The sequence below is a fragment of the Poecile atricapillus genome, unplaced genomic scaffold (genome assembly GCF_030490865.1).
Source record: "Poecile atricapillus isolate bPoeAtr1 unplaced genomic scaffold, bPoeAtr1.hap1 scaffold_344, whole genome shotgun sequence".
Classification (NCBI taxonomy): domain Eukaryota; kingdom Metazoa; phylum Chordata; class Aves; order Passeriformes; family Paridae; genus Poecile; species Poecile atricapillus.
In genome coordinates this window covers 1-12,226 of record NW_026709141.1, presented here as the reverse complement: position 1 = coordinate 12,226, position 12,226 = coordinate 1, and the positions used below count along the sequence as shown (strand labels likewise).

Genomic DNA, 12,226 nt, shown 5'->3' with positions numbered 1-12,226 from the left:
TCGGCCCGGCCCGGCCCCGCTCGCTGCCCGCGGCCCTCGCACGATGCCGGCGCTGCTGGAGCGGCCGAAGCTCAGCTCGGCCATGGCGCGGGCGCTGCACCGCCACGTCATGGTGGAGCGGGAGCGCAAGCGGCAGGGTGAGCCCGGGCGGGGCGGCCGGCAGCGGCGGGGGGAGCCCCGGGGGCGGCCGGAACCCCGCGGGCTCCCGGTGGGGCGGGGGAGGCCCGAGGGGGCCGTGAGGGGAAGGAGGCCGCGCTCGCCGCGTCTCCATGGCAACAGGACCCGCCCTCGGGGTCTCCATGGCAACAGGACCCGCCCCCGGGGGTGTTCATAGCAACAGGCCCCGCCCTCGGGGTCTCCATGGCAACAGGACCCGCCCCCGGGGGGTGTTCATAGCAACAGGCCCCGCCCTCAGGGTCTCCATAGCAACAGGACCCGCCCCCTGGGTGTCCGCATAGCAACAGGCTCCGCCCCCAGGGGTCTCCATGGCAACAGACCCCGCCCCCCGGGTGTTCATAGCAACAGGCTCCGCCCCCCGGGGTCTCCATGGCAACAAGGGCTGGGTTTGGCGCCGTTACCTGAGGGAAAGGCCCCGCCCCCAGCGCCGTTCCCATGGTAACAGGCCCCGCCCCCAGCGCCATTCCCATGGTAACAGGCCCCGCCCCATCGCCGTTCCCATGGTAACAGGCCCCGCCCCCAGCGCCGTTCCCATGGTAACAGGCCCCGCCCCCAGCACCGTTCCCATGGTAACAAGCCCCGCCCCCAGCGCCGTTCCCATGGCAACAGGCCCCGCCCCCAGGTCCCCCCCGCACAGGCCACGCCCCCTTTGAGAAGGGGTCAGGGCACAGGTGGGACCCCCAAATCCCAACAGTGACCCCCAGGTGACCCCAAGTGACCACTGAGTGACCCCAAGTGACCACTGAGTGACTGCTGGGTGACCCCAATGACCCCTGGGTGACCCCTGGGTGACCCCAAATTACCCCTGGGTGACCCCAAATGACCCCCAGTTGACCCCAAATGACCCCTGGGTGACCCAAGTGACCCCTGGATGACCCCTGGGTGACCCCAATGACGCAAAATGACCCCTGGGTGACCCCACTGACCCCTGAGTGACCCAAATTACCCCAATGACCCCTGGCTGTCCCCTGGCTGACCCCAATGACCCCTGGGTGACCCCTGGCTGACCTCACTGACCCCTCAATGACCCCAAATGACCCCTGGGTGACCTCAATGACCTCTGAGTGACCCCTGGCTGACCTCACTGACCCGAAATGACCCCAATGACCCCTGGGTGACCCCTGAGTGACCCCAGTGACCCCAATGACCCCTGAGTGACCCCTGGCTGACCTCACTGACCTGAAATGACCCCAATGACACCTGAATGACCCCTGGGTGACCCAAATGACCCCTGGCTGACCCCACTGGCCCCAATGACCCCAAATGACCCCTGAGTGACCCCTGAGTGACCCCTGAGTGCCCCGCAGAGGAGGAGGAGGTGGACAAGATGATGGAGCAGAAGGTTCGGGAGGAGCAGGAGCGGCGCCGGCGCAAGGAGCTGGAGGAGAGGATGTCCCTGGAGGAGACCCGGGAACAGGTGGGGAAAATTCCCAAAATTCCATGGAAATCACCCCAAAAAAATCCCTGGAAAAATTCACCCGGAATTCACCCCAAAAATCCAAAAAAATCGCTCAAAAAACCACTTAAAATCCACCCAAAATCCCTCCAAAAATTCCTAAAAAATCCCTAAAAAATCTTCCCAAAAATCCTTAAAAAAATATGCTTCCCTGGAGGAGACCCGGGAACAGGTGGGGAAAATTCACGAAATTCCATGGAATTCGCCCCAAAAAAATCCCTGGAAAAATTCACTCAGAATTCATCCGAAATCTCACCAAAAATCCCAAAAAATTGCTCAAAAAACCACTTAAAATTCACCCAAAATTCCCAGAAAATCCCTAAAAAATCTTCCCAAAAATCCTTAAAAAAATCTGCTTCCCTGGAGGAGACCCGGGAACAGGTGGGGAAAATTCCCAAAATTCCATGGAAATCACCCCAAAAAAATCCCCGAAAAAATTCACCCGGAATTCACCCCAAATCTCACCAAAAATCCCAAAAAATCGCTCAAAAAAACGCTTAAAAGCCAGAAAAAATCCCTCCAAAAATTCCTAAAAAATCCCTAAAAAATCTTCCCAAAAATCCTTAAAAAAATCTGCTTCCCTGGAGGAGACTGGGAACATGTGGGGAAAATTCCCAAATTCCATGAAAATCACCCCAAAAAAAAATCCCTGGAAAAATCCACCTGGAATTCACCCCAAATCTCACCAAAAATCAAAAAAAAAATCGCTCAAAAAAACGCTTAAAAGTAAAAAGAATCCGCCCAAAATCCCTCCAAAAATTCCTAAAAAATCCCTAAAAAATCCTCCCAAAAATCCCCCCCAAAATTCTCCAAAATTCACCCAAAATCCCTAAAAAACTCCACCCCAAAATCCCAAAAAAATCCCCCAAAAATCCCAAAATTCCCTAAAAATCACCCCAAAAAAATCCCTGGGAAAAATTCACCCAAAATTCCATGAAAATCAAAATATAATCCCAAAAAAATGCTCAAAAAAATCACTTTAAAGCCAGAAAAAATTCCTCAAAAAATTCCTAAAAAATCCTCCCAAAAATCCCCCCAAAATTCTCCAAAATCCACCCAAAATCCCTAAAAAAATCCCCAAAAAAATCCTTTAAAAAAATCTGTTTCCCTGGAGGAAACCCAGGAACAGGTGGGGAAAAATTCCCAAAATTCCATGGAAATCACCCCAAAAAAATCCCTGGAAAAATTCACCCCAAATCCACCCAAAATCCCCACGAAAATCAAAATATAATCCCAAAAAAATTCTCAAAAATCCACTTAAAAGCCAAAAAAAATTCCTAAAAAATTCCTAAAAAATCCTCCCAAAAATGCCCCAAAAATTCCCCAAAATCCTTCAAAATTCCACCCAAAAATCCAAATTTAACCTCAAAGAACCACTCAAAAATCCCCCCAAAAATTCCACCCCAAAAATCCTCCCAAAATTTCCAATCCCAAAAAATCTACCCCAAAATTCCCTTTTTTTTCCCCAAAATTCTCATTTTTCCCCCAAAATTCCCATTTTTTCCCAAAATTCCCATTTTTTATCCCAATTTCAGCTGCTGAAGCTACAGGAGAAACTTGGGGTTCAAAATTCCCATTTCCCCCTCCAAAATTCCCATTTTTTCCCCAAAAAATCCAATTTTTTCCCCCAAAATTTCACCGTTTTTTCTCAAATTTTCACCGTTTTTTCCCAAATTTTCACCATTTTTTTCCCCAAAATTCCCATTTTTTCCCAAAATTCCCATTTTTCACCCCAATTCAGCTGCTGAAGCTGCAGGAGAAGCTGGGGGCCCTGCAGGAGGAGAAACCCCCTCCAAATTCCCATTTTTTCCCCAAAAATCCCATTTTTTCCCCAAAATTTCACCGTTTTTTCTCAAATTTTCACCGTTTTTTCCCAAATTTTCACCATTTTTTTCCCAAAATTCCCATTTTTTCCCAAAATTCCCGTTTTTCACCCCAATTTCAGCTGCTGAAGCTGCAGGAGGAGAAACTTGGGGTTCAAAATTCCCATTTCCCCCTCCAAAATTCCCGTTTTTTCCCAAAAAAATCCCATTTTTTCCCCAAATTTTCACCGTTTTTTCTCAAATTTTCACCATCTTTTCCCCAAAATTCCCATTTTTTCCCAAAATTCCTGTTTTTCACCCCAATTCAGCTGCTGAAGCTGCAGGAGAAGCTGGGGGCCCTGCAGGAGGAGAAACCCCCTCCAAATTCCCATTTTTTCCCCAAAAAATCCAATTTTTTCCCAAATTTTCGCCATTTTTCCCCAAAATTCCCGTTTTTCACCCCAATTCAGCTGCTGAAGCTGCAGGAGGAGAAACCCCCTCCAAATTCCCATTTCCCCCTCCAAAATTCCCATTTTTTTCCCAAAAAATCCCATTTTTTCCCAAAATTTTCACCGTTTTTTCTCAAATTTTCACCGTTTTTCCCCAAATTTTCACCGTTTTTCCCCCAAAATTCCCATTTTTTCCCAAAATTCCCGTTTTTCACCCCAATTCCAGCTGCTGAAGCTGCAGGAGGAGAAACCCCCTCAAAATTCCCATTTTTTCCCCAAAAAATCCCATTTTTTCCCCAAAATTTCACCGTTTTTTCTCAGATTTTCACCGTTTTTTTCCCAAATTTTCACAATTTTTCCCCCCAAAATTCCCATTTTTTCCCAAAATTCCCATTTTTCACCCCAATTTCAGCTGCTGAAGCTGCAGGAGAAGCTGGGGGCCCTGCAGGAGGAGAAACCCCCTCCAAATTCCCATTTTCCACCCAAATTTTGACATTTTTTCCCCAAAAAATCCAATTTTTTCCCCAAATTTTCACCGTTTTTTCCCAAAATTCCGGTTTTTCACCCCAATTCAGCTGCTGAAGCTGCAGGAGGAGAAACCCCCTCAAAATTCCCATTTTCCCCTCCAAAATTCACCATTTTTTCCCTAAAAAATTCCCATTTTTTCCCCAAATTTTCACTGTTTTTTCCCCAAAATTCCCATTTTTTCCCAAAATTCCCATTTTTTACCCCAATTTCAGCTGCTGAAGCTGCAGGAGAAGCTGGGGGCCCTGCAGGAGGAGAAACCCCCTCCAAATTCCCATTTCCCCCTCCAAAATTCACCGTTTTTTCCCCAAATTTTCACCGTTTTTTCCCCAAAATTTCACCGTTTTTTCCCAAATTTTCACCATTTTTTCCCAAAATTCCCATTTTTCACCCCAATTCAGCTGCTGAAGCTGCAGGAGGAGAAACCCCCTCAAAATTCCCATTTTCCACCCAAATTTTGACATTTTTTTCCCCAAAAATTCCCATTTTTTCCCCCAAAAATCCCATTTTTTCCCCAAAATTTCACCGTTTTTTCTCAAATTTTCACCGTTTTTCCCCAAATTTTCACCATTTTTTCCCCCAAAATTCCCTTTTTTTTTCCCCAAAATTCCCGTTTTTTCCCAAAATTCCCATTTTTCACCCCAATCCAGCTGCTGAAGCTGCAGGAGAAGCTGGGGGCCCTGCAGGAGGAGAAACCCCCTCAAAATTCCCATTTTTTCCCCAAAATTTCACCGTTTTTCCCCAAATTTTCCCCATTTTTTTCCCAAAATTCCCATTTTTTCCCAAAATTCCGGTTTTTCACCCCAATTTCAGCTGCTGAAGCTGCAGGAGAAGCTGGGGGCCCTGCAGGAGGAGAAACCCCCTCCAAATTCCCATTTTCCACCCAAATTTTGACATTTTTTTCCCCAAAAATTGCCATTTTTTCCCAAAATTCCCGTTTTTCACCCCAATTCAGCTGCTGAAGCTGCAGGAGGAGAAACCCCCTCAAAATTCCCATTTCCCCCTCCAAAACTCACCTTTTTTTCCCCAAAAAATCCAATTTTTTCCCTAAAAATTCCAATTTTTTCCCAAATTTTCACCGTTTTTCCCCAAATTTTCACCATTTTTTTCCCCAAAATTCCCATTTTTTCCCAAAATTCCCGTTTTTCACCCCAATTCCAGCTGCTGAAGCTGCAGGAGAAGCTGGGGGCCCTGCAGGAGGAGAAGCACCAGCTCTTCCTGCAGCTCAAGAAGGTTCTGCACGAGGAGGAGAAACGGCGCCGCAAGGAGCAGAGGTGGGAACGGGGGATTTTGGGGGGAATTCGGGGGATTTTGGGAAATTTGGGGAATTTTGGGGAGTTTAGGAAAAATTGGGGGAATTTTAGGATGGATTTTGGGGGATTTTTGGTGATTTTTGGGGTTTTTTTGGTGATTTTTGGGGTTTTTTTGGTGATTTTTTGGGGTTTTTTTTTGTCATTTTTGGGTGTTTTTTTGGTGAATTTTGGGCATTTTGGGGGGAATTTGGGGAATTTTGGGGGGAATTCGGGGGATTTTGGGAAATTTGGGGAATTTGGGGAATTTTGGGGGGATTTGGGGGGATTTGGAGGAGTTTTAGGATGGATTTTTGGGGGATTTTTGGGGTTTTTTTTGTGATTTTTGGGGGTTTTTTGTCATTTTTGGGTGATTTTTTGGTGAATTTTTGGTGTTTTAGGGGGAATTTTGGGGGGAATTTGGGGAATTTTGGGAATTTTGGGAAATTTGGGGAATTTTGGGAGGATTTGGAGGAGTTTTAGGATGGATTTTGGGGGATTTTTGGGGTTTTTTTGGTGATTTTTTGGGGGTTTTTGTCATTTTTTGATGATTTTTTGGTGAATTTGGGGGGGAATTTTGGGAATTTTGGGAAATTTTGGGGGAATTTGGGGAATTTTGGGGAATTTTGGGAGGATTTGGAGGAGTTTTAGGATGGATTTTTGGGGGTTTTTTTTGTGATTTTTGGGGTTTCTTTGATGATTTTTTTGGGGTTTTTTTGTCATTTCTGGGTGATTTTTTGGTGAATTTTTGGTGTTTTAGGGGGAATTTTTGGGGGAATTCAGGGAATTTTGGGAATTTTGGGAAATTTTGGGAATTTTGGGGGAATTTGGAGGAGTTTTAGGATGGATTTTTGGGGTTTTTTTGTGATTTTTGGGGGTTTTTTGTCATTTTTTGATGATTTTTTGGTGAATTTTGGGGGGAATTTTGGGGGGAATTTTGGGGGGAATTCAGGGGATTTTGGGAAATTTTGGGAAATTTGGGGAATTTTGGGGAGTTTAGGAGGATTTGGAGGAGTTTTAGGATGAATTTTGGGGGATTTTGAGGATTTTGGGAGATTTTTGGGGTTTTTTTGGTGATTTTTTGGGGTTTTTTTGTCATTTTTTGATGATTTTTTGGGGAATTTTGGGTGTTTTGGGGGGAATTTGGGGGATTTTGGGATATTTTGGGGTGGTTTTGGGGGGATTTGAGATATTTTTGGGTGTTTTGGCTGTTTTGGGGATATTTTTGGGGTATTTTGGGGTGGTTTTGGGTGGTTTTTGGATGTTTTCGGGCGTTTTTGGGTGTTTTTGGGATATTTTGGGATATTTTTGGGTGTTTTGGCTGTTTTGGGGATATTTTTGGGGATATTTTGGGATATTTTCGTGTGTTTTCAGGTGTTTTTGGGGTGTTTTGGGGATATTTTGGGACATTTTTGGGTGTTTTTGGGGATATTTTGGGATATTTTCGTGTGTTTTCGGGTGGTTTTTGGGTGTTTTTGGGATATTTTGGGACATTTTTGGCTGTTTTTGGGGTTTTGGGGTTGTTTTGGGGATATTTTTGGGGGTATTTTGGGGTGTTTTTGGGGTGTTTCTGGGTGGATTTGGATATTTTGGGGTGTTTTTGGGTGGATTTTGGATGTTTTCGGGTGTTTTTGGGGTGTTTTTGGGTGTTTTTAGGATATTTTTGGCTGTTTTTGGGGTGTTTTTGGGATATTTTGGGGTGTTTCTGGGTGGATTTGGGATATTTTTGGGTGTTTCTGGGGTGTTTTCAGGTGTTTTTGGGTGTTTTTGGGGTGGTTTTTGGGTGTTTTTGGGTGTTTTTGGGGTGTTTTTGGGAGTTTTTGGGGTGTTTTGGGTGTTTTTGTGCTGCTGACCCCGTTTCCCGCAGTGACCTGACCACGCTGACGGCGGCCGCGTACCCCCAGAGTTTGGGGGTACCGGGGGCTCACCTGCTGGGCATGACAGGTGAGGGCTGGGGGGATTTGGGGGGGGTCCTGGAGGGGTTTGGGGGGTCCTGGGGGGGATTTGGGGAGGTTTGGGGGGTCCTGGGGGGATTTTGAGGGGTCCTGGGGGGGGATTTGGGGGGTCCTGGGGGGGGATTTGGGGAGGTTTAGGGGGTCCTGGGGGAGATTTGGGGGGGTCCTGAGGGGGATTTGGGGAGGTTTGGGGGGTCCTGGGGGGATTTTGAGGGGTCCTGGGTGGGATTTGGGGAGGTTTGGGGGGGATTTGGGGAGGTTTGGGGGGGATCTGGGGGGTCCTGGAGGGGTTTGGGGGGTCCTGGGAGGATTTCAGGGGTCCTGGAGGGGTTTGGGGGGTCCGGGGGGGGATTTGGGGAGGTTTGGGGGGGATTTGGGGGGTCCTGGGGGGATTTGAGGGGTCCTGGAGGGTCCCGGGGGAGTTTTGGGGGACCCTGGCAGGGTTTAGGGAGCACCTGGGAGTATTTTGGGGGGGTCCTGGGTGATTTTTGGGGTCCCCAGGAGGGGTCTCTGGCTGATTTTGGGGTGAGTCAGGAGTTTTTGAGGTGATTTGGGGGAGGTTTTGGGGGGATTGGGGAGGTTTCTGGGGGTCTCTGGTTGATTTTGGGTCAGTTTTGGGGGTCCCAGGCTGATTTTGGGGGTCCCGGGCTGATTTTGGGGAGGTTTTTGGGGGTCCCAGGCTGATTTTGGGGGTGCCGGGCTGATTTTGGGGTGGATTTTGGGGGTCCTGGGCTGATTTTGGGGTGGATTTTGGGGGTCCCAGGCTGATTTTGGGGGTCCTGGGCTGATTTTGGGTCAGTTTTGGGGGTCCCAGGCTGATTTTGGGGTGGATTTTGGGGGTCCCGGGCTGATTTTGGGGGTCCTGGGCTGATTTTGGGGTGGATTTTGGGGGTCCTGGGCTGATTTTGGGTCAGTTTTGGGGGTCCCGGGCTGATTTTGGGGTGGATTTTGGGGGTCCCAGGCTGATTTAGTGTCAGTTTTGGGGGTCCTGGGCTGATTTTGGGGTGGATTTTGGGGGTCCTGGGCTGATTTTGGGTCAGTTTTGGGGTCCCAGGCTGATTTTGGGGGTCCCAGGCTGATTTTGGGGTGGATTTTGGGGGTTCTGGGCTGATTTTGGGGGTCCCAGGCTGATTTTGGGGGTCCCGGGCTGATTTTGGGGTGGATTTTGGGGGTCCCAGGCTGATTTTGGGGGTCCCAGGCTGATTTTGGGGGTCCCGGGCTGATTTTGGGGTGGATTTTGGGGGTCCCAGGCTGATTTTGGGGGTCCCGGGCTGATTTTGGGGGTCCCAGGCTGATTTTGGGGGTCCCGGGCTGATTTTGGGTCAGTTTTGGGGGTCCCAGGCTGATTTTGGGGTGGGTTTTGGGGGTCCCCACAGGCAGCCCGGGGGGGCCCCGCTCGGGGCTCATCGGGGCCGATCGAGCCAAGCAAATGTTCGGACCCCCCGTGATCAGCGTGAGTTGGGGGTCCCGGGGGGATTTTGGGGGGTCCCAGAGCGATTTTGGGGGTCCCGGGGCGATTTTGGGGGGTCCGGGGGATTTTGGGGGGTCCCGGGGGGATTTTGGGGGTCCCCAAAGGGATGGAGGGTGGGGGGAGGGTTCCTGTAGAAGTTGGGGGGTCCCAGGGGGGCCCTGGGGGAGTTTTGGGGGTCCCTCCCCAAATCCTGACCCCAAATCCCTGAGCCCCCTCCCCAATTCCTCACCCCAATCCGAGCCCCCTCCCCAAATCCTGAGCCCCTTCCCCTGATCCCTGACCCCTCCCTGAGCCCCCTCCCCAATTCCTCACCCCAATCTCAGCCCCCTCCCCAAATTCCTGAGCCCCTTCCCCTGACCCCTCCTGAGCTCCTCTCCAATCTGAGCCCCCGCCCCAAATCCCTGAGCCCCCTCCCCAATTCCTCACCCCAATCTGAGCCCCCTCCCCCATCCCTGAGCCCCCTCCCCAATTCCTCACCCCAGTTCCTGAGCCCCCTCCCCAAATTCCTGAGCCCCCTCCCCAAATCCTGACCCCTCCCTGAGCCCCCTCCCCAATTCCTGCCGACCCCTCCCCAATTCCTGAGCCCTGAGCCCCTCCCTGAGCCCCTCCCCCATTCCTGACCCCAATCTGAGCCCCTCCCCCCTCCCCTCCCCTCCCCTCCCCCCCCGCTGACCCCTCCCCTTTTCCAGCCGCGCCATTTTGGGGCTCAGCCGCCCTTTGGGGCCGGGGGGGACCCCGGAGCTTTCGGGGGGGCCCAGGGGGGTCCCGGCCCCGCCCCCTTCGCCGTGGGGCAGAGCCCCGCCCCTCCCCCACCCTTCCCCCCCGCCCAGCCCCCACCGGCCTACGGAGGAGCCCAACAGCTGCGGCGTGAGAACTGGGGGAACTGGGAGGGACTGGGGGGAACTGGGAGGGACTGGGAGGGAACTGGGAGGGACTGGGAGGGAACTGGGAGGGACTGGGAGGGGACTGGGAGGGACTGGGGGGAACTGGAGGGGATTGGGGGGGACTGGGAGGGACTGGGGGGAACTGGGAGGGGATTGGGGGGGGACTGGGAGGAACTGGGAGGGACTGGGAGGGGACTGGGAGGGACTGGGAGGGACTGGGAGGGGACTGGGAGGGGACTGGGAGGGACTGGGGGGAACTGGGAGGGGATTGGGGGGGACTGGGAGGGACTGGGGGGAACTGGGAGGGGATTGGGGGGGGACTGGGAGGAACTGGGAGGGACTGGGAGGGGATTGGGGGGAACTGGGAGGGACTGGGAGGGAACTGGGAGGGGACTGGGAGGGATTGGGAGGGACTGGGAGGAAACTGGGAGGGACTGGGAGGAAACTGGGAGGGACTGGGAGGGACTGGGAGGGACTGGGGGGGACTGGGGTGTCACTGGAGGTCACTGGGGGGTCACTGGTTCTTACTGGTTTTTACTGGGGGGTCACTGGGGGTCCACTGGGAGGTCACTGGTTTGTACTGGTTTTTACTGGGGGTCACTGGGTGGTCACTGAGGGGTCACTGGGGGGGGGTCACTGGTGGTCACTGGTGGTTACTGGGGGGGTCACTGGGGGTCACTGGGGTGTCACTGGTTCTCACTGGTTCTCACTGGTGGTCACTGGTGGTTACTGGGGGGTCACTGGAGGTCACTGGGGGGTCACTGGTTTTTACTGGTTCTCACTGGTGGTTACTGGTGGTCACTGGTGGTTACTGGGGGGTCACTGGGGGTCACTGGTTTGTACTGGTTCTCACTGGTGGTCACTGGTGGTTACTGGGGGGTCACTGGGGGGTCACTGGTTTGTACTGGTTTGTACTGGTTCTCACTGGTGCTCACTGGTGGTTACTGGGGGGGTCACTGGTGGTCACTGGGGTGTCACTGGTTTGTACTGGTTCTCACTGGTGGTCACTGGTGGTTACTGGTGGGTTACTGGGGGGTCACTGGGGAGTCACTGGGGGGTCACTGGTTTGTACTGGTGCTCACTGGTGGTTACTGGTGGTTACTGGGGGGTCACTGAGGGGTCACTGAGGGGTCACTGGGGTGTCACTGGTTTGTACTGGTTCTCACTGGTTCTCACTGGTGGTCACTGGTGGTTACTGGGGGGTCACTGGGGAGTCACTGGGGGGTCACTGGTTTGTACTGGTTCTCACTGGTTCTCACTGGTTCTCACTGGTGCCCAGCCCCCGCCGCGTTCCCGGCGCTGCCGTTCCTGCCCCAGCAGCCGCCAGGGGGCGCCTTCGGCCTCCACGGCACTTCCCACCTGGACAGGCAGGTGAGGAAACAGCTGGAAACAGCTGGGAACAGCTGGAAACAGCTGGAAACAGCTGGAAACAACTGGAAAACACAGCTGGAAACAGCTGGAAACAGCTGGAAACAACTGGAAAACACAGCTGGAAACAGCTGGAAACAGCTGGAAAACACAGCTGGAAACAGCTGGAAAACACAGCTGGAAACAGCTGGAAATGGGTGGGGAAACAGCTGGAAACAGCTGGAAAACACAGCTGGAAAACAGAGCTGGAAACGGTGGAAACTGCTGGAAATGGGTGGGGAAACAGCTGGAAACTGCTGGAAACAGCTGGAAAACACAGCTGGAAACGGGTGGGGAAACAGCTGGAAACAGCTGGGAACAGCTGGAAAACACAGCTGGAAACAGCTGGAAACAGCTGGAAACGGGTGGGGAAACAGCTGGAAACAGCTGGAAAACACAGCTGGAAACGGGTGGGGAAACAGCTGGAAACAGCTGGAAATGGGTGAGGAAACAGCTGGAAAGACAGCCAGAATACACAGCTGGAATACAGGTGGGGAAACAGGTGGAATATACAGCTGGAAACGGGTGTGAACAGCTGGAAACAGCTGGAATACAGCTGGAACACGGGTGTGAACAGCTGGAATGCACAGCTGGAACACAGCTGGAAACAGCTGGAAAACACAGCTGGAACACAGCTGGAAACAGCTGGAATATGGGTGGAAACACAGCTGGGACACACCTTGGGCACATCTGAGGGGGTGGGGCACATCTGGGCACATCTGGGCACATCTGCTCAGCCGCCCCTCCCCTCCCCCCCCCCCCCCAGGGTTCCTCCCCCCCAGCTCGTCGCTGCCGCTGCAGAAGCAGCTGA

At 52.0% G+C, this 12,226-nt stretch overlaps 1 protein-coding gene and 1 long non-coding RNA gene across 2 annotated transcripts; both read left to right on the top strand.

The window, feature by feature from the left end:
• LOC131574480 (G protein pathway suppressor 2-like) lies at positions 1-9,942 on the top strand (the record flags this gene model as incomplete). Its single annotated transcript, XM_058828951.1, has 6 exons — positions 1-137; positions 1,485-1,594; positions 5,571-5,683; positions 7,566-7,642; positions 9,030-9,106; positions 9,814-9,942. Coding segments are annotated over exons 1-6 (600 nt in total), but the record flags the coding sequence as incomplete, so codon positions are not given.
• On the top strand, positions 9,943-12,225 carry LOC131574481 (uncharacterized). The gene is made up of 3 exons (XR_009276515.1): positions 9,943-9,991; positions 11,288-11,379; positions 12,182-12,225. It is a non-coding gene; the product is annotated as an uncharacterized LOC131574481 (long non-coding RNA).
• The last annotated feature ends 1 nt before the right edge of the window (position 12,226 follows it).